The sequence below is a fragment of the Eptatretus burgeri genome, chromosome 10 (genome assembly GCF_056783735.1).
Source record: "Eptatretus burgeri isolate ZD-2024b chromosome 10, Ebu_testis_v1, whole genome shotgun sequence".
Lineage (NCBI taxonomy): Eukaryota > Metazoa > Chordata > Myxini > Myxiniformes > Myxinidae > Eptatretus > Eptatretus burgeri.
The window spans coordinates 69,826,038-69,854,009 of NC_140970.1; the positions used below are offsets into that span (position 1 = coordinate 69,826,038).

Genomic DNA, 27,972 nt, shown 5'->3' on the forward strand with positions numbered 1-27,972 from the left:
TGAACCAGAATAGCACTAAGTTCCTTGACTTTGCAAGAAGTCATGGACTTAGGGTGGCTGGTTCATGGTTTCAGCGCCCGCAAGCTCATCGCTGGACTTGGTATTCCAACGCTGGCGGTGTGGCAAAGGAGATTGACCATGTCCTCATTGACGGTCGTTGGAGGATGATCCAGAACTGCAGGGTCTACCGGAGTGCTCAGTTCCTCAATACTGACCACAGGCTTGTTGTAGCAACTCTAAAGCTGCACCTTAAATCCTGGAGAATGGTACCATCCCAGCCTAGGCTGGATGTTGCCAAGCTCAGGGATGAGAGAGTAGCTGAGGAGTTTGCGAACAGGCTGAGTGGACACTTGGGGGTCTGGGTGCTTTGGGGGTCCTGAAGAGTTGTGGAGCACCTTCAAGACCACCGTCCTTGATGTTGCCGGTGGATGCCTTGGAGTTCACCGCAGGGCAAAGAAAAATTTTGTCTCTCAAGGGACACTGGATACCATTGACCAGAGTCGCAGGGCCAGGCTGAATGGCAGAGCTGAGCTGTTCAGGGAGCTGAGGCGTAAAACTGTACGTGCACTGAGGGTGGACAAGGAGGCCTATGTGCGAGGAATCTGTGAGGGGTAGAGCATCACCTGTGGACAGGTGATTCTCGTCCCGCTTACAGGGGAATTCGCGCATTACGTTCATCCAAGCCCATCCCTCGGAGCACTGCAGTTCGAGCAGAGAGTGGTAGGCTCTTGACAGAGGAGTCTGAAGTGAAGGCCCGCTGGGCCGGTTACTTTGAGCGGTTGTACCAGGCTGATCCCCAGCTGTCGAGTTGGACGTCAAGGGTGTTACAATCCCTGTTGCTGACCATCGAATCAACTGTGGTCCACCATCGCTTGTGGAAACACGGGCTGCGGTGAACCAGTTGAAACGGGGCAAAGCTCCAGGGATCTGTGGCATCCATGCTGAACTTCTCAAGGCTGGTGGAAATGCTGCACTCGTGTCGTTGCATGCAGTTTTGTGCTCTGCCTGGAACACAGGCATCATCCCAACTGACTGGAAGAGGGGCCTTGTTGTCCCTCTCTGGAAAGGGAAGGGTGATCGCCAAGACTGCAACAACTACCGAGGGGTGACGCTGCTCTCAGTGCCGGGCAAGGTCTTTGCTCGGATAATTCTTGATAGGGTTCGCCACCATCTGCTTGAGCACCAGCGTCCAGAGCAGTCAGGCTTTACACCAAAGAGGTCAACGATTGACCGTATCCTTGCTCTTCGTGTCCTCACTGAACGCAGACGAGAGTTTCGGCAGGGGCTGCTTGCAGCCTATGTTGATCTCTGTAAAGCGTTCGATTCAGTGAATCGGGATGTCCTCTGGAGGATTCTTGGTCTTCGTGGGGTGCCACCGAAACTGATCGATCTGATGTCTGAACTCTACTCTGGTACTGAGAGTGCTGTGAAGTGTGGTGGTACCGCCTCTGACTTATTTCCAGTTGTTACTGGAGTTCGTCAGGGATGTGTACTTGCCCCCACACTTTTCAACACTTGTATGGACTGGATTTTTGGGAGGATGTCGGAGAGATCAAGTTGCGGTGCATCGTTTGGCAATGTCAAGATCTCGGACCTTGATTTTGCAGATGATGCAGTCATCTTTGCGGAGACTTTAGACATCCTCTTGGGGGCCCTCGAGGTGCTGAATGAGGAGTCGGAGCCGTTGGGATTACGGATTTCTTGGGTCAAAACAAAGATCCAGGCTTTCGGTGACATCTTGGATGCTGCTGTCCTGTCTGTGTCTGTTTGTGGTGAGGATGTTGAGGTCGTGGATAGATTCACTTACCTTGGCAGTGATATTCATGTCTCCGCAGGTTGTGAGCCGGAGGTCAATAGACGTCTGGGTCGGGCCTGGGGAGTCATGGATTCACTGGATCATGGGGTGTGGCGCTGCCGGTACCTGTGCGGGAGGACGAAAGTCCGAGTCTTCAGGTCCTTGGTACTTCCAGTCTTGCTCTATGGGTGCGAGACTTGGACTTTGACCAAGGATCTGAGACGGAGACTTAATTCCTTTGGTACCAGGTCTCTTCGGAGAATCCTTGGCTATCGCTGGTCGGATTTTGTGTCCAACGAGCGGTTGCTGAGAGAGACTCGGATGAGATTTGTTACCTGCATAGTCCGTGAGCGTCAGCTGCGGCTGTATGGACATGTGGCTCGTTTTCCTGACGCTGATCCTGCTCACCAGATTCTCTCAGCGAGGGAGTCTCATGAGTGGAGGAGGCCAGTGGGCCGACCACGTGCCTCATGGTTGCAGCAGGTTGACCATCATCTCAAGGAGATGGGGATGGGCCTGGCATCTGCCTGGGGGATGGCCACACGGAGGCCCCTGGAGTACCGGCGGAAAGTGGACGCAGCGACGCGCTGTTCTGGCACATGCTCCCATACCTGACCCCCCTGACCTCCCATACCATTCAAGTGAACTTGACATTGGTCGCTGGAAATCTTGTCGACCATGTTGAGTCCTGCTTGATCAATAATCCCACTGAATTGCACGCAAAATTATTCACATCAACGCTCGTCATCTGTGGTTAACTGCTGCGTCAATTGCATTTTATAATGGAAAGCCTTCAGCTCATACTTTAACACTCTAATAACTGCTTTGAGACATTCCGATTTCATGTGAAGTGTGCCTTGTTGATTTTCTCGGTCTACACGCAATCACTTTGCTAATTATGTTTACGGCTCTGGAGTTTGAATATTCCTCAGATATCCAGACTGTCCTGGATTATTGTTCTTTAGAGAGCCCATTCCTCTCCACTTTGAAATATATGATATAAAGTCTTTGAGGTCGGTGCATTATGTTGAGGTAATTGTCTTCTGAATGCACCCTGCACCCCATCACTGATTTCAGCTCTACATTTTTCTCAACATTTATGATTCACTCCTCAGTTGTTAGTTGCATCGTGGGTTACCTGAAAAACAAAAAAAGTGAAAAGTTAATTTGCTACAAGCAATTTGAATGCTTACTCTACCGAATTCACTACATTTGACATTTGTACGTATAAAAAATTTTTTATTTTAAATAAATTCTTCAAATTGGGTACATTTTTGTGACTGTATACGAATATCAGGTGTGTGTGTGTACGTACGTGTACATAACAGAATAGTTTTCATGCATTGAAGAGATTATTTGGTTGTGGCTAACTTTAACTTTTGAGCAGACTTCTGGGCTGTGATATCGTCACCCTTCCTGCCTCGATACCTGTCATCTCCTCAGTCGGCTAGCCAGCACGGTCTTATCTATCTCATTGCGGACAACACAAAGAAGGTGTATGCATATGATCCGGATGTGAACATGTGGCAAAAAGTGAGTAGAAATAGGATCTTTTATCCTGTTCTTCCCAATTTGGTTCTTGAATCCAAGTCCTTACAACTCCAGACTTGTGTGGCATATCACCAATATTTGCTTTATTAAGCATGGGAAGTTCCTAAGCTTGCTTAACTCGCATTAGTTATGCTTTCATTCAACAATCACTGGTAACTTGGACATCCGATGTTGTCCTACATACATTAAAGTGTCAGGCATGTCGAAAGGCTGAATATTTGCAACCATTGGCTACAATTACATCATCATTTGCTTTCCCATTTGCCTTGATTCATATGTTTTAATATATGTTGAATGCTGTTGTGGAACTTGCCATCCATAGATCAAGTAGTGAATGCTCGTATTGTGATTATAAATCAATTAGTACACTCACCTGTTTTTTTTTGTTGTTTTTTTTTTTTTCCGACCACGTCATCATCCTAAATTGTAACCTTATTTGTTTTGAGACTATTATTGTGTGTGTGTGTGTGTGTGTGTGTGTGTGTGTGTGTGTGTGTGTGTGTGTGTGTGTGTGTGTGTGTGTTTGCTTTTAGTTTTTTTCTCTCTGCAACTGCTTGTCCAATCAATGCAAAACTTTAAACATAGGAGGGACTCCCCATGGAGAATGTTTTATTGATAACTCTGATCTCATTGGTCCCATGGTATCACAGTCATATTGGATTAAAGGGAAACTTTTTGACATCCTTTTCTTCAAAATTGCTGAACAAAAAATAATTAAAGTATCGGGTGATAACGATGACGTCAATGGTGAAGTGGTATTCCAGCCACAATTGGTTGAATCGAATTCCTTCTCTGAAAAATCTGAAACTTCATACATCTGATCTCTGACCTAATGTGAGTGAAGAATTAAATTTGTGACATCATCGGTCATGTGGTTTGGTCGCTATTTTGGATTTAAAATAAAGGGAAAAAAATATTAACAAATTAAAGAGCAGGTTGCGGGTCACCAAACTTGTTCTGAAAATTTATCAATATGATTATATGTGCATTAAATAGTTCGATGCAAACTATTGTGGTTGCCTAACTATTGGGAAAATTAATGAAATTTAACTCCGAAGTTATTTCTCGAGGCTGTTGAAAAAAACAGCCGCGTGCCATATATGGATGGTGACGTCACGTTCTCCAAAACAAAGCGGAAGCTCACTCTTTCATTGAAGAAGTGTCCAGTTGAACGGGCCGTTCTTTCGCTTTTTTGAGCTTGCAACTGTCTATATTATCCTTTTTTGTTTTGAATTATTGCAGAACAAAGTTATTTGGATATTTGAGGCCCTGTGAGGAGGAGTGATGTAAGCGACATTTTTTAATGATATGATGATGATAGGCTCGGATGATAGGATAAGGGTTAAAATAGTGCTATATGGCATTAACTCCAAAATGGCCGATGTGTCCCTTACATCACTCCGCCTCGTGGCACCTCATTTGCACATCATGCCTCGTACGTGTGTCGTCATGTTTTGCGAAAATCGCTGGAAAACGGGTAATCGCTCCCACCGATTTCTGAAGGAATCAAACATTCGCTGGCAGTGGATAAGATTTGTACAAACAAAACGGGCGAATTTTCCCTGCCTTTTAAACTTTTAAGCAATATCTTTGTGAAAAAAGCGCTGCGGCCTAACATCTAGTCAAGGCGCCCGAGGCCCTGCGCGCCATCAAACATAAACCTTATAAAATATCTGAATTTTACAAACTTCACAACTACCGAGTGTTAAGCATCCTAAGCGACTGCAAAAACAGAATTTGAATTGACTTTAAAACGAACCTGCAACGTCATTCAAAGCAAAAATCTCAATTGACCACAGGAATTCATGGCATTATTTAAAATTATTTTGTCAAAGTCATAAAACCGTAATATTCAGCCATCCACGAACAATCTTTACATAATCCGACAGCTGAAGAAGTCAGGCATGTGATGATAACCTTTATTGGGATGAAAAATGATGTTTAAACCTCGTCTTTGTGGAAAAAGCGCCGCGGCCTAGATCTAGCCAAGGCACCCGCGGCCATACGTGCCAGGCGCCCTCAACTTGAAACATTCATAACTCGACGAATAAAAGCTCAAATTGCACCAAACTTACCTTATTCTTGCGAGCTCACGTTCCCTGTTCGTGGTGAACAATCCAACGCTTGGCGAATTCTGCTTCGCAATGATAGGAAGAGCCAACATCGAAGGATCAAAAAGCAACGTCGCTATTGATGCTGGCCACCACAAGCCAGTTATCTCTGTGGTAACTTTTCTGACACCTCTTGCTGAAAATCCAAAAAGTCAAAAGGATCATGAGGCCACGCTTTCATGGTCTGTATTCGTACTGAAAATCAAGATCAAGTGTGCTTTCGTCCTTCTGCTCCACGGGAGGTTTCCGTCCTCCCTAAGCTGGCAGTCAGTCCTGCCACTTGTACACGAAATAGGCCGTTTTCTTGCACTTGCAAGTGGCTCAAATTTATATCGCTCAGGGCCAGAAACTCTATAGTATAAATTCCCATCATCCTCTGACTCGTCCTCGGCGATATCGGAATGAAAACACTCAATTTCATCGCCACTGAAATTACTCTCTGATTCGCATCTTGCCATTGTTCACACGCTGTTTCCGAATGTTCACGAAGTTTTCGGAGAACGTGACGTCATAGCATCTTCGGTAACTTCCCGACTGTTTGTTTTTCTATCACTGACAAAAGTTTTGACTTAAAAGTTAATTTTAGCATATTTTGAGTTTCAAATGTAAGAAAATAATTGCCCAACGATTATTAATGTGCTTACAACCTTCGAATCACGTGAAGTCATCAGCGACCCAAAACCTGCTCTTTAAGATCGATGCGAAACTTCATACTTCATGAGTTATACCGCTTAACAGAGCGATGCAAAATTAATTTTTAATTTTTTTAATTAATTTTTCGTTTTCTTGTGCCCTTCCTGTTTTTGGCAATGCAGCTCTTGTGTACACATAAGTACATTTTGTTTATCGGTTTATACAATGGATCTTATCAATGGAAAGCCAATAAAAGTATGGTTAACTGCCCAGGGAAGTGATATACAGCTGACTTTTTGAGCATTAGCCCTTCGTTAGAGCAAAAGAAGGCCCCTTTTTGTTACGGCACTCTTGTTTTTTCTCTAAAGGGCTCATGCTCAAAATATTTGCTGCACCTCTCTTTTCACAAGGGTTCATATTTCGACTTTCTTATCGACTTTCATTTGATAAAATCCACTGTTTAACTTGGCTGCTGACGCAGAATGACACGAGCTTTCACAGAGGCTAGTATGCCATTATTTCTTTCAAGCGTTGGGTTCGCCATGCAACTGCAAAAACATAAAATTTTAGTTCCATAATCCTAGAGGTAAAATTAAAGATCAAAAATAGAGCAGAGCTAACTCTAAATCATACTGAGTCATATTCATCACTCCAGGTGCAGCTGCTACACAAGCTACATGAGAATGGCGGGATGGCAGTGCTGGGACGCCGCATATTTGTGACTGGCGGCTACTGGCAAGGACTAGAAGGGCATTATCAAGTCGCGATGGAGGCATACGATTGTGCCAAAGACACTTGGACTATGCTGGGACCTTTGCCTCGGACTTGGTTCTATCATGACTCATGTGCAGTATACTTGGATGCAGGCAAATGGACGGAACTGTTTTGATATTGCCAGGGATTTGTGTATCCCTGGTAGCAACTCAAGTTTCTTTTTACGTGTTTTGTTTGCATATTTAACATCTGCTGATTTGCTTTTCATTGATTTGCCTTTTTGATTAACATTTAGTGGCCAAAGACGAAATATTGAAATGGTCATAACCAACTGGAACGAAGGATGAAATTTGGCATACTCACCTTCGGGGCATAAGTGATATAGTCCAGCAGCCATTTCTCATATGAGGCCAAATAAGGAAATTTGTTCAACGCCCCTTACAGAAAAGGTTTGACTTGACAGGGTGGTAGAATAGACCCTAGAGAACACCACCAGGTAGTGTGGTTTCAAATTGTGGTATCATTAAAATTATACAGGCCATTATACATACCAAGGGTACTTACCAAGAGGGTCACTGTGGGCTAGCAAAATTTAGGGGGAGGGGTAACGTAAATGTGAATATCTTTGTCTGGACTCAACCAATTTTCAATATTGAGGTATCATTGGCTTCCTATTATAATTCTCTATCAGAGTATGTACAGTTATTTGAAAATGGCCTTTGCCATGGCATCACCAAATGGTGTTCTGTACAGTCCTCAACATGGTGTTCTGGACATCTTTTTCTTCTTCCAGAGCTCGTTGGCATGCTGTTACTTGCTCCATCACAGCATCTTTATCTACATCACTGCCCTCCTGCCTAGAGTGCCACTTCACGAAGGCACGCCACTGCAGACGAAACATGGCTTCCATGACTATCTTGTGGGCTCTCACTCCACGATTGTAAGACTTCCCTTTCAGGAGGGTCGGGGTTGTCGAACTGCCATACATGCCAGATTCTATCAGAAGATCCTTGATGCCTGACATCTGGTACTTTTTACCCAGCACAGCCAGATAATTCGTTGCAATGTGGAAGCCTCCTATGCTTATCACCATGTCTTCAAACTCTTCTTGTAGGCACCACTGAATCTCTTTGGCCTTCACATATATAGCAAGGTCAAATGTAATAACACTGTCATTCTGGCCAAGGCTTGCCATCATGGACTGCACATTCTTCATAACTGTGTAGACGGTGCTGAACTCTGTAGGGGAACCATCGATCATAGGGCAGTAGCCGATGTTTGTGCCAACGGGAACACAGGAGTGTACCACAGCATTGAAGCCACTCCAGCTGGGTACTTTTTGTTTTTCTGTGGCGAAGAGCTCCACCTCAAACAGCTTCATTGATGTCATCCTTATCAATGCCCAAGCAAGATCCATCTTACAGGCTGCCGAATGCAAGCTTTCAGAGCATTTGAACCACTCAGATTGTATCTTCCCGGAGAAACTGGTAACAGCAGGCCGCTTTCCGTATGCACTGTACTCTCTGATGGATTGGCACATCCCAGTGGATTCAAGTGTCCGTTTCCTTTTTTGTCTGGGCTGAATAGACCCTCGGCTCGGGGACTGGACCAAAGTGCCCTCGTTGATAGAGGACTACTCTAGTGGCATGAGTTGTCCTCTTTCCATCAAGAGTCTCTTCAGTCATGTCATTATTGTCTGCTGCCACCTGGACAAAGACGCCTGGGGAGATGTTTAATGGCAATACCGTACCAAAGATGTCGCTCTTGGCTAGGATCTCCTGTGCAAGGCTTGTGTCGGTTGCCTCAACATCATCGTAGGAGTCACAGTGGCCCATTCTGCTCAGCATGGTAATGAGCTGTTTTGACCTCGTCATATGGCGAACTGCAATTCCCAGGGTCACATGCTTGGGCATGTTAGTTCCAGCATGAGTCGCACAGTGTACAACATCCTGAGCAAGCATCAAAACACGTCTTTCATCTGATTAGTTGCTACATTCTGGTGCTGAAAACTCATCTTCATCTTCCTTTTCTGGTTTGGCAATAACCCAGCGTCGTAGCCAGTAAAGACTGTCTGGTATCACAGATTTGGATTTTGTCAGGGTTAGATCCATGATATTAGGTGGTCGGACTGATATGCCTTGGCATTCATTAATCTCCGACTTGATGAGTTTCACAGTGCGGTACAGCAGACTCACCCTGTCGCAATCATCCATTGCTGTTGTGGGCTGTTTTCTTGGTACACCCGTGGCTGTTGCGGTGTTGCACTGATAGGCAGAGTTGATGACATCTTGAAGGGATATGGAGCTTGAGTACAAATGCTCGGACTTAGTAAGATAATATGGCCTATGGAAGACAATGTCATCTCCAAAGTGTTTCTTTAGTCAAAGTTTGAGTCGCTGGGTAGTGTAGCTGTTGACTGCCACTCCCTGTCCACGCAGAAAATGATTGTATCTGTCCAGAAGAATTGTCATATCAAAGGCCTTCCCACCATTTAGGTCAGCAGAGATATCTTCAGCCAATTGCTTGAATGCCGTCTCGTAACAAGTTTCTTGTCTCCCTTCATGGAAGCAAGCATACTGCAGATTAGCTTTGCTGATGTATGAGGCATGGCAAGCTCTGTGGTATCTAGCTTCTGCTGCCACTAGATCGTTACTGAGAGCACCAGTAGTCCGTAACATGTCCTCATCGCCCTTTGCGGTCGCTGCTTGCACAATAGTTTCACAGGCTTGGAAAGTTCTGACCATGGTCATCTCCTTTACCCTTCTGTGTGTTTTCTTCTTGCAGAAGAGGCACATAGTCCAGTCAGTGGACGTTGACTGGGACCTGGATACCTTGGAGGTCTCCGTCAAACTTGTTTCAGATTGTGTGCCAATCTTAGATCCTCCTGCTGGTGTCGGTGAGAATGCAGATCTTCTCCTCTGCATGTAACGCAGGTTTTCTTTGCTTGTTCATTTTTCGTAGCAATTTGAGTGCCATTTAACATCCGCGGTTGCCAAACTGTCAAAATCTGATTTTAAACGTTCGTATGCTTCATCTCGTCGGAGTTCCAGTGCTGCAACAAGTGTCTGTATGGAGGTATCTCAGGCTTTCCTCAGTGTCTCGTTTGAGTCCATCTGACAAATTATGCACTTGTGAAAGTTGGTCAACTTCTGTCTCTTTACAGGTAAAAATTGCACTACTGCCTGACTCTCTGAACTGGCCATTGCTTCAGTTGGTTAGTAGGATTCTTTCAGATGTTCAATCTGGAATGACACAGAAAAGCAACTATGGTAACCCACAGCCTCTTTTACCATCATTATTAACATGACATTTTTAAACTTTATTTTTGTAATTATCTAGTCATAAGAATTTCATAAAAAATAGACTAACACAGCATTTTTTAGTCCAGCAGCATGAACCTGTGAAAAATTCAATTGTTTGACTTGACAACTTAGTATGCTCTAAAAGATGCCTAAAATATAAAAAAAAGCTCATAATGTTTGATTTGTTTGTGATTTTTACCTTTTATGGTTGTATAGTTGAATGAATATCGACATTTCTGTACATATTCTGAAAGAGAATTATAATACGAAGCCAATGATTCCCCAATATTGAAAATTGGTTGAGTCTCGACAAAGATATTCACGTTTACGTTACCCCTCCCCTAAATCTTGCTAGCCCACAGTGACCCTCTTGGTAAGTACCCTTGGTATGTATAATGGCCTGTAGAATTTTAATGATACCACAATTTGAAACCACATACTACCTTGAGGTGTTCTATAGGGTCTATTCTACCACCCTGTCAAGTGAAACCTTTTCTGTAGGGAGTGTTGAAAGATTTCATTTTTTTCAGGTCCTTGCTCCTGGACTAATATCAGAAGTGCCACCAATTTGTCGGACTACAAGGCTAAAGAAAACCCCATAGAAGATTATACTATGAGTTTGTATGTTCAAAAACCTGTTTAAAAATATTTTTTATTGACTAAACTATATATGTTGATTTTTTTTTTTTTTTTTTTTAATATATACCTTGTCATATTCTAGTGAAGACAGCATATTTTGCAGATCCATGTGAAGCCCACTGAATGTAAGCCCATAAAAGGGGCATTATACACCACACAGATAGACTAATACTATGTTTATATATTTGAATGTATAACAAGGGGAGCAGGAGACAAGAGGGACGGGAGAGGGAAGCACAAAACGGTGGAGAATAGACACATGAGAAGATCTGTGGAAGGGAGAGGGATGGGGCAGGGTACATGGGGTAAACAAGATGGACACTACAGGGACTTTTAGGAAAGAAAGCAGGGAATATGAAGGAGGTGGTTTGGGCTAGATTAACGGGGGTAGAAAAGATCATGGTTTTGGGTGGGGAAAGATAAGAGATGGTGGTGAACAGCTATTTTGAAGACCTGGAGGGAAGAGTGGGATTGAATAGTGTGTGGGAGCTTGTTCCAAAGGTGGGGAAAAAAGAGGAATGAAAGAATGAAGGTGAGCAGTGATTCTTGATTTTGGGAGGTTTACCAGAAGGGGATTTGCGAGCGGACCTTGAGCACCCTGCATAAATATGGGCGGGACAGATAGCAAACAGAACAGAGAGAGGCCTGAGAGGAGACAGTAGAAGACAGAAAGACCACCGACCTGCCTGCGGTGAGAGAGTGAGAGACCCAAAGACTCAGCCTCATCACAGGAGAGATACCAATGATCATAAATGCCTTGGTTTCCACAGTGTGAAGCTGATAAAGGTGAGAGGTGGGAGCACCAGCTCAAAGGGGAGAGCGGTACTCCATCAGGCTGCGGATGAAAGCTTTGTACGTGGTCAGGAGCTCAGGTGTGCCAAGGAGGGACTTTGCCCAATAGGTGACTGGCTTTGGAGGCTAGCTTGGAGATGTGATTATACCGAGCCAGTTTCAACTATTGATCAAAAGAGATATAGCGCAACACAAAATAGACTTAAAGAACAAAGACGAATACATAAAACATAATATGCTTTAATTTGTTGCTGTATCTTGGTAACTAGATGTAGTCACAAATAATATCAAAGATATGTTATGGAAGACCTCCTGTTAATTCAGCTCACTCTGATGTCGCAGTTACAGAGAGTGGTGCATGTGTGCCTTGCTTCGAGGCATCTACATTTCTGAGTTTTGCAAAGCATCCAGAACTTGTAAAACTCTTCTTTAATGTCACCGGGAAAGGAGTTCATGTTGCAGATGTGGATGTCAATCCAGCAGGCCTAATTACTGTGATCCAAAGTAAAGCACCATGGTATCAGAGACTCCAATTTTTTGGCATAAAGTGGTCAATTACACCACCAATGAGCCCAAACAAAGATGAAGATGGTCGTTTCAAACTTAATCTGAATGTCCCACTATTGGATCGTTGGACTCTTTTGAACCATTTCCTTTTTCCAGGACTCAAAGGAATTGCCGTTGTGAGAATCCAACATGAGCTGACACGCATCTCACTGAAGATTATACAGAGCTCGGCAGCGACCTAATGGATGTGTGTCGTCTTTGTATGATTGGAGGCCTTCAGGAAAAAGTCTGCAATGTCAGTGGATGCCACACTCCACACTGGTCTTGCAAAAGGCTGTCATCCAGCTAGATGACTGAAAAAAATCACCAATAGTATTTCAAAGAGCCATTTCAATATGGAGGTCATCTCACATGACAATGTATACCTGTTCTTCATGAGTCAGTAGCCAGTTCCACTAGATATACTTTCTCAAGGGCAAATAGTAGCTCGTCAACTACTGTCACCAGGATCTGTCCAGGATTAAGGTGATTAGTGTTTCACTTTAGACGATCCATTCCATACTTCATCATGGACAGTGCTACAGCCTTTTCGTTAAAAAAAAAAGAGGCAGAAGAGTCTTCAGTGCAGCTGGATCTTCAGGTTTGGGTTGTTGTGAAGTGTGAAAGGCAGCCCAGCCAATGCAATCGTCCTTCTAATGATCATTTTTAAGGAATAGCTTTGTCAGTTGAGCATTCTTCTTGAGCCTCAGGCCCCTTTCAGATGACTTTGGAAGTCTGTCATATTGGTCTGTCATATGGTCAGCTCCTCTCCTTTTCAGGCAATTGGGGATTGATACTGTAGCTATCTGGGAGGTCAGGTTTCTTGGAGTTAGTCAAGGGGAATACGAATGAGATCCATACAGGCACCACAGCATGTGTTAGTGGCAAACTGGAAAATACTGATACCAGTGTCATGAAAACACCCTTGAGCTGTTGTCGAGGAAGGGTTGCACTCAATATTATCAAAGGTTCCCATTGTGAAGCTCATCTTTAAAAGGGCTCTCCTTTTCATGGATGAGCAGGGCATACTAAACCCTCTTCTTCAAAACACAGACAGCCAAATGTTGTTGGCGTGGTCTCTATATCTCTGACTCGGTTACAACCGATGCTTATTTTTAATTTGTACAGCTGGCTGACGAATATTTATGATGATGGTGTGGATATCCAAGTCAAAATATAAAGGAAAATGAGATGCATGATCCCTGGAATCACATGTGTTGATAGCTGTTGAAGCTTTATTATTGACCTCAACGAGAATAAGCTGTGTGATAATTAATCAGTTGAGAGTCAGTTATCTCCTGGTATTTTAAATTTTGCCTATTAAACAACAAGGAAACCAGATTTTAAGGTTGGTGGATTAAAAACTGACCCTGGCCGTCAGGTGGAAATCTTTCAGAGACATAAAAAAATACGTCATACATTTCTTTTTTCTCAAGACGTCCTGCAGCTTTTGTCATGGAGATAGCTTCAGCTGCATAATCACAGGCAACTAAACCCTCTGAGCATTTTTTTTTGTATCCAGAGTCGAATTATCACCGGCCTTTTATTAACCCCTGCCCGCAAATTTACAAATGAGCCATTCTCATTGGGAGATGCTCTGAGGCGTTTGTGTTCTCTTACCTGACATGATTGGTTGCGCGCAGTGAGCCCCGTGGACCTCTCCCATAGATTGGTCCGGCTCTGTAATTTAGAAAACATGTTAATACGTCAAAAGGCTCGGAAATCAGATGTTATCAATTTTTTTTCCTTTGAAACTCAGAGGAAGCAAATGACCTTCCTAAATCACACCCAATTCATATAAAATAACCAATTGCTTTAGAAACAGTCATGAGGACAAAGGAAAATGTGATTGCTCGTGTGCTGCTGAGGTTAAAACTTAAAACCTACTGTATGCCTGTACCTCCATCCTGGCCATACCAAAGTAATGTGGTACCCGAGCAGCAATTCTTGACGTCATACGTTCCAGGCATACTCGACTCCATTAAAGTGTCAGTTAAATTTTTTTTTTCACATTCAAAAGGTCATGGTTGGTCTCCCGCGAAGCTTGTTAAATCCCTGGGTGAGTAGCCTACACTCCTATGCGGCCTGTTTCAAGCTCTGTACGAAGTTACGCATGGATAAAGTCCATGAAAAGGAGAACCAGAAAGGCTTACCTTTAAACGCCCAGTCACACCTTGACGTTTTAGCCAGCAATGGCAACGTATTAAAATGTATGTAAAACGCTGGCTTACGTTGAACTTTTGATGTTTTTTTTAAAAGATTCGGACGTATTCATAACGACTTGGTCTTATGCACAACGTATTAGGAACGGACTTTGAACGTTTCGTTGTGTTATAGATAACTTATACTAACGAATGCTGAACCTGTTGTCAGCCTTCACAACCTATGCCCAACGATAGTCTAACTTAGGCATAGCGCGCTGCATGCATCGCCGACGATGACGTGGCGTAGGTTATGAAAAGGCTGCCGCGCAACGATTTAAATCATAACTGCTGGAGAAATGGAAGTGTCAACATCGCAGTCACACCTTGGCAATCTTGCCAGCATATGCCGACCTCTGAAAAATGCGTCTAAAACGCTGGCGCACGTCGAATACGGTATGGGTAAGTTTGGTATGCGTGAATAGAACGCTAAAGTACGCTATCATACGTCGTATTAAGTGGAGTACGTCTTGTAATTTTAAACATGTTGAAAATTTTACGACATACTTGCCGTATGACACATGCTCCGCATGCGATGGGAATAAGTTGTACGCACGATATGCGATCGTTGACACACATCGACACACGTTACTTGTAAGGTACTCATAAGTCGAAACACGTCAAGGTAATGGTTCGCGTCAGTGTTCCAGACTCCCGGTTTTTTTTTTTTTTCTTCGGTATGACGGTGTTCAGTGTGCAATGCGGTTATGATTTAAATCGTTGAGCGGCAGCCTATTAATTATATTATTTTATAACCGCACTAGAAATCGAAGTGTCAAAATCACCATCATACCGAAGGAAGGAAGAAAAAAATAATAATAATAATAAAACCAGGAAGTCTGGAACACTGACGCTAACCATTACCTTGATGTGTTTCGACTTATGAGTACCTTTCAAGTAACGTGTGTCGATGTGTGTCACCGATCGCGTAACGTGAGTACAACACGTTACTCATAGGTTAGAAATAAGTTTCGGGTACGCTAAACATTACCTCGACGTGTTTCGACTTATGAGTAACTTACAAGTAACATGTGTCAACGATCGCATGACGTGCTTACAACTTATGGCCAGCGTTATGCGGAACGTATGAGTCATACGCTGGCATAAGTCGTAAAATTTCAAGCATGGAAAATTTGAGGACAACCGAAAAGTGCAACGTTTAAAGCCAGCATACTACGACGTATGGCAGTGTTTTTCAGCGTGCTCTTAATGTTATCAAAACTTACCCATAACGTATTCGACGTGTACCAGCGTTTTAGACAAATTTTCTAAAAATCGGCATAAGCTGGCTAAAACGTCAAGGTGTGACTGGGCCTTAAATATAGTTCTTTTAAATGTGGAATTCAAATGAAATATTTGCAAAATTCAATTGAAAAATATGTCAAGCCACAGAGAACACAAAATGTCAGTCTACGCTTTTCACAGCTCAAAACAACATGGTGAGGAACATGTTAAAACAACAATTTTTAATTTTATTACATGTATAGATGTCGAAGTGATGGGTGGATAATGAAAGCAGATAGCACAAAATGGTTAAACAAAGCGATGTCATCTAAAAATGAAATTGCATAACATTTTCAGTGGGCGAGGCACCACAGGCTCAACACAGTTGATCAATGTGAGATGTGTACACTTTTTTTTGTTTTTTTAAAAAATATGTATCTATGTCAAAGTGCCAGGTGGGTAATGAAAGCAGATTACATGAAAAGGTTAAGGTTAAGAGATTCTGGAGGTTATCGTATATGCGGAAATGAAATAAAGCCACTGACCCTGGCATCTCCGGGTGTTGAAAACGATTCGAAGATATGAAGATGAAGCATTTGATGATATGAGTGAGGAAAGTGCAAAATAACGTTTTTGAGCGTTTTATCATTAAGAAACCATTGCAGCCTGTTCCAGGTCAAGGCATTGTTGAGCAGGCCAACAAAATGATGAATTAGGGCCCCAGCGAGGTGACCAAGGATGAGCATTGATGAAGGATAATTAAATAAGGCCATTAGTTATCTTAAAAAGGGATGTTTAAATTAACCCAAACACCCAATTTTCATTCATGCACTCCCTTAGGAGTTCCTTTAGTATGCATGCAAAGTTTGGGGCCACTAGGTTTTATGGTTTTGGAGTTATGGAGGAGATGCACACACTTACTGACACACTGTCATTTTTTATTATACAACCCGTCGCTTCGTTGACAGGCATATTAAGACTGGGGTGGGGGCAAGAAGGGATGAGGAAGCTAGGGGGGTGGGAGCTAGGAAGGAGGAGAGGGGAAGAGTGAGGCCTCTCACCACCTGTCGCTGTACACACCGAAAGGGGGAAGAGAACGAGGAGGATGGGAAAGAGGGGGTGGTGGTAGTGGGAGGGGGTATTCTGGACATGTGTTTGATTGGGGGACTTGAGGGAAAGCAGAGGGGTAGGGAGAATAGTCCCCTTCTGCCGGCAGTAGTACAGGGTTGAACAAAATTGGGTATGTTAAAACTACACGTTCAAATGTGTCACACTAAACAACGCCCGGACACTGCTCAGAGATGTCCGTGGGGGTTGAATGGCTTTTGGAGGAGGTAACCATGAGGGAAGGGGAAGGGAAAGCAGCGTGAGGGGAGGGAAAGGCAGCGTGAGGGGAGAGGAAGGCAGCGTGAGGGGAGAGGAAGGCAGCGTGAGTGGAGGGGAAGGCAGTGTGAGGGAAAGGCAGGCAGCGTAAAGGGAGGGAGATGAAAGGCAGCATAACTGGACGTTACCAGGGCGATAAAACGTGCCCTTACGGCAACGTTTTCTTTTTAACCACCGGGTTCTCTATAAAACCAGGCAGGAGCATTTGAAAATTAAAACCCATGCTATGTACCTGGCAAAGGTTGGCCTGAATACGTGCCCCCCCCCCCTCCAATACACATTCTTCCAACCCCCTCACAGTCCATGTTAACCGTGCACATGCAACAGTGATATACTTGTCCTTTCACTCACTCATATGCACAGATTTCCCTCACACCCACACTGCATGGTGGCACATCCCATGTGGCTTCGATGCTGCAGCACATCCTCTCCCCATGTGGCTTTGGCGCTGCAGCATATCTGCTCCCCATGTGCAGAAGCACATAGTTCACGAGACGGCTGCATAACCTCCTTCACAGTGCCACACACCACGGACATGGATGCGAGATTTTGAGTTCAGACCACACGCCCATTCACCCCACACACGTAACTAAGCATGCAGGCACACACACACACACACACACACACACACACACACACACACACACACACACACACACACACACCCCACGGAGAGTCATTTGCACCCATTCGTATCACAAGCGTGTGTGCTGCCGACATACCTCTTCATTTTTAGCCACTGCTCACTATTAATATATTGCAGCAACCATTAGTTTATTTATATTAATCTTTTGTAATGAAGGCAGATCACACAAAACTTTGAAAAAGCATACTTTGTACATAATGGCCAAAAAAGGACCCCTGTGGACTGTACCGTCATGGCTTGCAAAAGCCCGTTAGAGAGCACGGCGTTGCGCTCAATGAAGTTACACTTTCTGAACATTCTTTAATCTTTTCTTCACTAAACATAATCGTCCCAAAAATAAAAAAATTAAGCTTAATGATATGCTTAAATAAATACGCAGTTACAAAAATCGCCAATTTGTTGAAATTTTCAGATTTTACTCCAGATATTGACACTTATGTAGTCCACGAGATCCGATTCTCAAATCGGGTATTATATTTCGATAACCTACTTTCATTCGTCCGTGAGAGTCAATCGTGTTTCCAAATGAAGATGTATTTGAATCGGCTGAATAAAATGGCCAATTATGACCGCAGCAAGCTGACCTGACAGAGGGCTGACCAAGGATGACCCCTTAAATAGGGCCATTAATTATCTTCAAAATGGGTGTTTAACTCCAACAACCAATTTTCACGCATGCACTTCCTTGGAGTTCTCTTGGTATGCATGCAAAGATTGGGGTCCCAAGGTTTCATATGGTTTTGGAGTTATGGAGGACACACACACACACACACACACACACACACACACACACACACACACACACTGACATTTATTAGTATTGACTAGGGTTCACATAACTGGTACGCAGGTACTCATGCGTGGTTAATGAAAACTAAATGCGTACTTCAAAGATGCTAAGAAAGCTCAAAAGTGTACGAGCACAACAGAGGCTTTTGATGGAAGGTTTTCTTGGTGAGTGAAGACAAGATTCTTCCGTGATAATTCTGATATACAGGACTGTGATTTCAAAAATGAAGTGTGCAAAATTAAGTTTATAAATTATAACAATATAATTCAAAAGATATTGTAAGTTTATAACTAATAAGTTTTTAAAAAAATTAGACCGAAGGAAAACATGCGAGCTAAGAAGAAGTTCAGAATCGACCGGAATGAAAAAAAAAAAAAAAGAGCGGCTTGCGAGTGTCTCAGCTGAAACGCATGTTCTGAGAGATTGCTTACAGAGGAGTCGAAAGCATACAAATCTGAGAAGCGCTTTCAGAATTGGATTGCAACTTGGGAAAGCAGACGAGCACACTCAAAGCTGACAAATATTTTGTGAGTTCCAAACCATTTCTGCTGGTACTCATTGGAGAACCTAAAAAAAAATTGTGTGAACCCCTAACTATGGTCCAGCAAATACAACCCGTCACTTCGCTGATAGGAATATTAAAGATGAGGGAGAAAGAGCTCGTGAAATCATCATGTCACACCGAAGTAAACACAGTACAGTAGATTTTTTTTAAAAACAAACAAAAAAAAAACAGGTACAGGAAGGGAGGCCATTTTGTTCATCACTCCTGTGCCATATCTATACTCCTGAGCTACTATAGGTATCCATACTATAAGAGAGCCGTTTGTCTGTATGTCTGTCTGTGTGTCGCTTTTTTTTTCAGAGATGCTTGAACAGATCTTCATCAAACTTTCAGAGGTTCATCTGTGAATGTTGTCTGGGAGTGTTCTTGGTTAAAAAAAAAAAAAAAATTTGGATTCGTTTTCTTTTTTAATCGCTCTCTCATGCCTAAGCCTTCGTAGCTATGTGAAAGGTAATATTAAATGATCCCCAACCCCATTCCTTAGTGATCATAGGGAAGTGTTTTCGGTACCCACACCAAATGGAAAAAAATAACAAATTGATTTCTTCAAAATGCCAACAGGGTTAGTACAGCACTGGACAATGCCGGGAACCCCTGCTCGTTTTTAATAAGTTATTCCCAAGTAGAGGGTTCCCCAAGGTACTGGTAGACAATGACATACTGTTTTTTTAATACCTCTGCTGATGAAGTCACCAGAGGCATTATATTTTCGGGTTGTCTGTACGTATGTACATACATCTGTCTGTCCATGCTAACTTTCTCTTTTTTTCTCTGCAACCGCTTAAGGCCCAGTCACACCTTGACGTTTTAGCCAGCGATGGCAACGTATTAAAATTTATGTAAAACGCTGGCTTACGTTGAACTTTTGATGTTTTTTTTTTAAAGATTCGGACGTATTCATAGCGACTTGGTCTGAAGTATAACGCATTAGTAACGGACACAGAACGTTTCGTTGTGTTATAGATAACTTATACCAACGAATGCTGAACCTGTTGTCGGCCTACACAACCTATGCCCAACGATAGTCTAACTTAGGCATAACGCGTTGCACGCATCGCCGACGATGTCGTGACGTAGCCTATTAAAAGGCTGACGCACAACGATTCGAATCATAACTGCCGTAGAAATGGAAGTGTCAACATTGCAGTCACACCTTGGCGATCTTGCCAGCTTATGCTGACCTAAGAAAAATGTCTAAAACGTTGGGGCACATCAAATACGGTATGAGTAAGTTTGGTATACGTGAGTAGAACGCTAAAGTACGCTATCATACGTCGTAGTAAGTAGAGTACGTCAAATTTTAAACATGTTCAAAATTTTACGACGCACTTGGCGTATGACACACGTTCCGCATGCGATAGGGATAAGTTGTACACACCATATGCGGACGCTTACACACGTCCACAAAGGCCACTTATAAGCTACTCATAAGTCGAAACACGTCGCGGTAATGTCTTTTTTACGCGAAACTTATTTCTAACTTATGTTTGACGTGCTTTGAACCAATTCTTTACGTAGTCCCAACACACATTGACGTATGTAGACGTATTCCAATGATGTCTTCCGGTCGACAAAAAAAGTAAATGAACGTGTTTCTAACTTACAACTGCCATATAAAGACGTGTTCCCAGCGATTTTGGGAATTGGTATATAAAAATGGTGTTCATAAAAGGGGAACCCAACAGTGTTTTCGAGTCCTTTTTGAGTCGATGTCCATGTCAGCAGTATCAGTATCAGTATCAGTATCGGTATTAGTATTAGTAGTAGTTTGTTCATGCTGGCAGTAGTAGGTGAGTGTGAGGGGGAGGGTGTGGGTTATGATGGATCCTCCTTGCGTCCGCGTGTCCACGGGTAGGAGACATCTTTGCACCATTGTTCGAAGTTCTTCGCGGCTAATTTTTTTATGGGGCTTTTTCAACAATGAGCTATGGCTTGTTTTTACGATTTAGGTCTATTCATAACGGGTTGGACAAATGCACAATGAACTAATAATGTGCATAGAGCGCTTCGATAACTTATAGATACGGTATACCAACGAATAATTATCGTGTAGCCGGCGTTCACAAACTATGCCCAACGATAGCCTAACTTATCCATATCGTGTAGCAGTTTATCTTTGCCGGTGACGTGGGGTTTGCTATTCATAGGCTGCCACTCAACGATTTAAATGGCTGCATCTCCACTATTGAAAGTAGACGCTTGCGCTCAACAATTGGATTTTTTTTTACACTCAACGACTTTTAAACGGTACCACTCAGCTATTTTCATTGTTTACAATGAACGATTTAAATTGCTGTCACTCGCCTTTGTTTTTTGACGCTGGCGCTCGGAAATTTTAATCGTTTCTATTGAACGTGCTAAATCGCTCAAACTCCACTATTGAAAGTAGACGCTTGCGCTCAACAATTGGATTTTTTTTACACTCAACGACTTTTAAACGGTACCACTGAACTATTTTCATTGTTTACAATGAACGATTTAAATTGCTGTCACTCGCCTTTGTTTTTTGACGCTGGGGTTTGGAAATTTGAAGCGTTTCTTCTGAACGTGTTAAAACGCTCAAACTCGACTATTTTAAATAGACGCTGCCGATGGACAATTGGAATCATAGCCAAGCTAGACATCGAAGTGTGAACATCCTCGTCATGCCGAAGAAAAGTTTGAAGAATGCTGCAAGTAAGTGTCCTGGCCGTGGCCGTGGACGCTGACGCAAGGACGATCCATTATACTGACGTCTTTCAGCCTATGAGTAACTTAAAAGTAACGTCTGTCGACGTGTGGCATTGATCGCGTAACGTGCCAACAACACGTTAATCATAGGTTAGAAATAAGTTTCGGGTACGCTAAACATTACCTCGGCGTGTCTCAACTTATGATTAACTTACAAGTAGCATGTGTTGACGTCTGTCAACGATCGCAGACCGTGCATACAACTTGTGGCCAGCGTAGCGGAACGTGTGAGTCATACGCCGGCATACGTCATGAAATTTCAAGCATGCAAAAATTTGAGGACAACCGAAAAGTACAACGTTTAAAGCCAGCGTACAACGACGTATGGCAGTGTTTTTCGGCGTGCTCTCAATGTTATCAAAACTTACCCATAATGTATTCAACGTGTGCCAGCGTTTTAGAATTTTTTTTTAAAAATCGGCATACGTTGGCTAAAATGTCAAGGTGTGACTGGGCCCTTATCCGATTGACATGAAATTTTCACCATAGGTTCAACCACGTATGCAGAATGTTTTAATGATAAATGTGATGTCATAGGTCATGTGGTGTGGCAGCCCTGGTGGAAAAAGGAAAAACTTTGGACCTCTATCTCCAAAATGGCTCCATGAAAGAAAAATTGAAACTCGGCACAAGTCAAGTACTCCCTATGGGACACCAGTGTGATTTTCTTTTTTGATGATGTCATACGTGGCTTCGTTATGACGTCGTAATTGCATACATCAAATGCTTTATCCGATCAGTTTGAAAATTTTTGAGGGTCATCTGGGGTTAAATTTTATGGGGCTGGGGGTGAGGGGGGGGAATTGATGATGTCATCGGTCACATGGTTTGGAAGCCATATTTTATTTTTTCACTTAAAAATCTTCTCCGAAATGGCTGAACAGATCGAGGCTTGCATCGTTTACAGGTATGATCGCCCATCCATGAGGAACAAAAAGTTCTCCCCCATGACGTCATAGGTCACATGATTTGGTAGCTATGATTTTTTAACGAATAAACCTTTAATACCAACGTATGTTTAAAAACAGTATGTCTCTTCCAGGACGGCTTTACAGATCAAGGGGAAACTTCACCCACATGGTCCCCAAGCCTTGGGGATACCATGATGTTCACAAATAATTAATAGATTGTAACCATTAATTAGAAATAATTAATGGTTTGGCAGCCATATTGGATTGAACGAAAGTCTTTTCAAAAATTGTTTCTCTTGAACCGCTTCATCAATCGACATGAAACTTCACAATTATGATCTAGTTTCATGGGGAATATATGTTTTCAATATCAACCTGATCGGACACATGGTCTGGCAGCAAGATTTATTTACTATTTTGAATCTGGGTTCAGGGATTTAAATCAAACTTGGTCCAAGTATGTTTAATAATGTAATAATGTGGGCAGAGACACATCTGGCAACGTCGCTGCATGAAAGAGTGCCCTTCTAGTTTTTTGTTTTTTTTAATGCAATTAAACTATTTCCAATTTTTACAAACAATTAAGCTTCGAATGACCTTGAAAATACATGTCCTAAATCTGATTCTGGTGCTTTGCCTAAAGGCCGATTCAGCACTGCCGACGCAGCCTCATGGCATGCATTTAACTGGGTGGTTTGCCATTGTCTTCCCAGGAAAATTACATGTAGTTAATCAATTTATTGAACTCCATGTCAGATTTTAAAGGCACTCAAAATAATTTGAGTACCCATATATAATGTTCCTCCTAATTTATAACCATGCTATTTTTTCAAAAAACGAGGATATGGTAATTGGCTTTGTCTGTCTGTCTGTCCGTCATGCTATCTCCTCCTAAACGGTTGTGCAGAAATTCACCAAACTTGGTAGTTATGCAAGAGCAGTATCATTTTTGGCCCTGCCCCCTGTGGCCCTGGGGTGGGATCAAAAGGTCAAATACCAAAAGATGCAATTACGGGCACATTTTAAAACTTTTTTTTTTTTAACTAGTATAGATTGCTTATATAACATGATACCCCACACAGTGTCACTTCAATTTTACTTTGATATTAATACAATAATGATTTTAACCATCGTTTAAAAATGCGAAAGTTTAGTGCAACTGAAGTTGAACAAAAGTAGTCCAGAAGCAGTCCTGAACATCACCCTCATACACCACCCATTTGAACCTTTTATTTAAATTTAAGTACTGCAAAACTCTAGGTTCTTGGAAGTATGAAGATGGCAATTTAGGTTCTGCAATCTTCAAGCACTGTATATGTATAATTCAATTTGAGTAAAATAAAGATTGTAAAAGGTGTATAAATAAATTAATTCTGGTTGTACCGCCATTTTCCGCAGTCATCTATTACGTCATCTTATTTAACACATCACATTAGTTATTCGTGCCTGTTGTATGTGTCCATCTTGACATCCTTAAAAAAAAAAGTAAGTTTCTTGTTTGTAATGATTTTCAATTTTGTTTGACGGCCAGGCAGGCAAACAGAGTAAAGATATTATCTCACTCCTCTCTGCACATGTGCAGTTGGGATGAATTCAGAGACAAAGTACTGTAAAATGGCAAACTTGTCTTCCTATTCATGTTCAAAATATAACATTCAACTTAAACAAGCTGCTTCTTGATCATAAACTGATAAGACGGACGGACGGACGGACATGAACCAATTGCTTGACCTCACTTTTCGTTTTGCGTGCGTGGGGTAATGGAACTTTGTATATGCAATTAATATTGGCAGACAAATGAAATATGTAACGATTTTGGGGATTTGACCCCCGATTCATGCTCCAAGGGGTGGGGGCTTTGGGTCACCTTGGTCAGAACAGAGGATTATTTTTCTTTAACTCAAAATTTGATATTGGGCCCCACGTGGTAAAACTTTTTGTCACCTTTCAACTTTGCTTTAGTTGGAAAGTGTGGGGACTTGCAATGGCATGCCCCCCATTCCCAACATTTTTGCCAATGGATTTATTTGTTTTGTTTGGCCACTGTTGCTTAGTTTTGAATATGTTTATTCGTTACACTCCTCGTCTCGCAAATTAGCCATAATCTCAACGTTTAACAAGAATCAGATTTTATTTCAAGTTTTTGCTTTGTTTTGTTTCAGTGATCATGTTTTTATAAACTCTCTTATGAACCTCGTTGCTGATTGCAATGTGCAGTTTTTTTTGGAATTCTGAGATGTGTGTGTGCATACGTGCACGCGTGTCATTCCAAACCAGCTGCCTTGATGTCCATTCTAACCGGTGGCACACTTATTGAGGGAGCTCTCTGCCAAGTTGGACGGCCCACGTACACAAAGGAAAAAGGACATTCAGCTTGAAGGGAAATTAAACTCGCATATTGCAAAAGTATAGAATTACTAGATCCGATCGTTATCATATTTTTCTTCTTTTTCAGAACAGGCGTTACTATAATATGCCGATGGGTGTTCAAAATTCTCTGAATGAGATACAATAGTTGAAGAAATGCAAACATTTTTTTTTATCATTCAATATTTTGCACAGACACTCCATATATAGGTACACATAATTAGTAAGAAAAAAACACATTATCTTCCTGATTGTAACTTGAAGATTTGTATGTTTTTCAACATACAAATAATCTGCTTCAAAAATCTAGACCTATTGTCATGAAGTTAGGGATCAGTGGAACAATCTGGAGAAGTTGGGTATCATTGGGACAATATAGCTGCCAAGATGGCCTCGAGGTACGCACACTCACCTTTTAAGCTGGGTTGAATCTCAACCCACCTATAAACTGTCATCCCGGTGTTTCACAGGAATGGTGATTCATCAATGCGTGTGCCGTCCTTCGGATGGAAGTTAAACTGAGCGTCCCGTCTGCTGGCATTAGTTGGTGGGCGTTAAAGATCCCACAGTGTCCTTTGCGAAGAGTACATGAGCTTATTGCTGGCACCCTGGACAAATTGCAAATTCTTGCCTTAACCAGCAGGGGGCATCGCGCTTTTCGACACAGCTGTGCCCTCAGCCCATGAGCAAAGCAGCCTTGTACTGGATCCGAAAGAAGAAAAAGATTGGGACAATCTCTGCATTGAGTGAGCAGGATTGCTCCAAGATCTGTGTTTGTGGAACCAATCACTTGCTCTCGAGAAAGTTGGGGTTGTTGGAACAGCCTTGGTACTAAACCGCAAGCATTGTGCATTCATTTGGCAGTGAGGGTTTAGTTGTGTTGGTGGCATTGGTGGGATGTTTACCTTTGTTTTGTCTGCAAAACCATTGTTTTATAATCACATTTATCCAAGTGTCTTAATAGCGAGACAGTTCAAGGGCTCATTACAACACAGTACTTTCTCAACTCTGAGCTTGATTACACACAGTATTTGTTCATGTCGTGGTACCAAGAACCACAAGTCACATCGGCAATCATCGCTTACAGCCTGACCAACAAGACGTGTCTGCTATGCACCACCCATTCTTGGGTTCTTCTTTTGTTCTTTTCATCGCATTTTTTCACCGATTATGGTGGCCTTACGATCCACGGTTGTTTTGAATCTGGAAACCTGCTGTTTGGGTCCACTGACACCCGATGGCGCTATATTGTCAAGCACACAGTCCTTGGGTCGGGGAACAAAAGTCGGATGTCCCTTCGTTTTTTTTGTACATGCCTTGCAGATCCTATTGGTAAAAGTAGATCGTTGGACCAGCACCCGAGAGTCTCAATATGAGGCAAACCACCATTGTCTCTGCTCCGCTCTGTATAGCGGCTCGGAAAGACAATATATGGGAAGCCTCAAAATCGAGCGAGTATCTATAAATGTCTTGCAAAGATTGAAGACGTTAATATAAAGAAACGTTTGCGAAGATTTGAGGGGAAAAAAGTACAGAATAGGTTTACTCAGGGTTATAGATTAAAGGAACAAAGAGCGTTTTCAAGGAGAACACACTAGTCGTCTATGACGATACCCACATTGCGATTGGGGGGGGGGGGTGAGTTGAGGTGTTGTTTTGAAGAAGAGAAGGAGGAGAAAGAAGAAGAAGAAGGTGGAAGGGGCATGGGCGTCACAAAGTTTTGCGCTGTCTGGCACGTGTTAAAAGCGCCTTTCCAAGCGACAGGTTGTGGGGTCCGCGCGTGTGTGAACACGCTGGTCATGGCAAGAGGAGTGAGAGAGGGGTGGGGGAGTAGGTGGCAAAGTCGAGGTACCTATGACCGCCAGCTCCACTTGTATCCCACATGGGTGGGTTTTTTTCACCGATAAAGCTTTTATAAATTTCTCCAAACAAACAAGTTCTTTCAAGGGAAGGGACGAGGATACAATACTCTTAAACGCCAACGTCTTTATTTTATCTTCAATACATTCCAGCTGACATATCGACGTTGGACCAACAGTGACCATTATTGTGCCAATGTTGATTTGATCACCGATCGAACATTCGTCCATCATTGCCATTGTGCGTAATAACTACAAGGATGTCATCCAAGGCCAATGCTAGCTATCGTGTGCAGCCTGCGGCTGCAGATTCCATCGTTTTCTGAGGGTGCGGCTGTGCCACTGATGCAGTGCCTTCAATTACCAGGACACTGGTACTCACCTCGCCGACCTCGGAAGGATGACAGGCTGAGTCGACTCCACCTGGTGATAATTCAATGGCTGACAGGGGTTTGAAATCAAGACCCACAGATCTTAAGCCAGCCACCTTGACCGCTAAGACAACACCAGGCTTCTCCAAGCCCAACGTTGCTGTGCTGTGATAAAAAAAAAAACATATAATAAGCAAGATACCATTCTTTCTTGTGATGGCTAAATCATTCGGGCAACAAGAAAAAGGATTTCTGGGAGTGCAGGGATAACCAGCGTCGCAAGTTGAATGTGCCACCACGTACCCATAAAAAATTTTATTTTTATTTTTCATCACATACCTTCCTGGGAGTTAAATGAATCCACCGTCATCGAATTTATTGAAATCTGTTAATCTGTTCTCAAGTTATAACACAACAAAGACAGACAGATATGGCTTACTTTATTATATACACACACACACACACACACACACACACACACACACACACACACACACACACACACACACACACACACACACACACACACACACACACACACACACACACACACACACACACACACACACACACACACATATGTATTACCAAATGATAAACAGAACTGTAAGCGTCCATTTATACATGATGCAATGGCAATCTTCGCTGATTAAAGTGATTACAAAGAATGCTCAAAACAAGCTGTGGTTGTACCAAGCTTAAATGGCTAGCTGCGTGTATGAAATATGGTCTTCGTAGGGGCAGAGAGACAGAGACCCCAAGCAATACCTTGGGATTGGGAAATGAAATTGCCGGAGTGTGAGTCTTTAGGAGCTAGAGGGGTGCTTAGAGTGGGGCGCCTC

General features: G+C 42.7%; 1 protein-coding gene and 1 long non-coding RNA gene across 8 annotated transcripts in view; one reads left to right on the top strand and one right to left on the bottom strand.

The window, feature by feature from the left end:
- KLHL30 (kelch like family member 30) overlaps nucleotides 1–19,038 on the top strand; it is a 56,907-nt gene extending 37,869 nt beyond the window's left edge. For all 7 annotated transcript variants that reach the window (XM_085898862.1, XM_085898863.1, XM_085898864.1 and 4 more), the window contains 2 exons: nucleotides 3,183–3,328; nucleotides 6,746–19,038. In XM_085898862.1, the coding sequence (XP_085754988.1) occupies nucleotides 3,183–3,328; nucleotides 6,746–6,979 (380 nt within the window). In that variant the 3' untranslated portion in view covers nucleotides 6,980–19,038. The remainder of the gene's footprint in view (nucleotides 1–3,182; nucleotides 3,329–6,745) is intronic.
- LOC147018817 (uncharacterized) lies at nucleotides 1,562–27,701 on the bottom strand. The gene is made up of 4 exons (XR_015062544.1): nucleotides 27,470–27,701; nucleotides 27,142–27,295; nucleotides 13,704–13,763; nucleotides 1,562–2,933 (listed from the first exon to the last, which is right to left on the bottom strand). It is a non-coding gene; the product is annotated as an uncharacterized LOC147018817 (long non-coding RNA).
- Nucleotides 27,702–27,972: the final 271 nt, after the last annotated feature.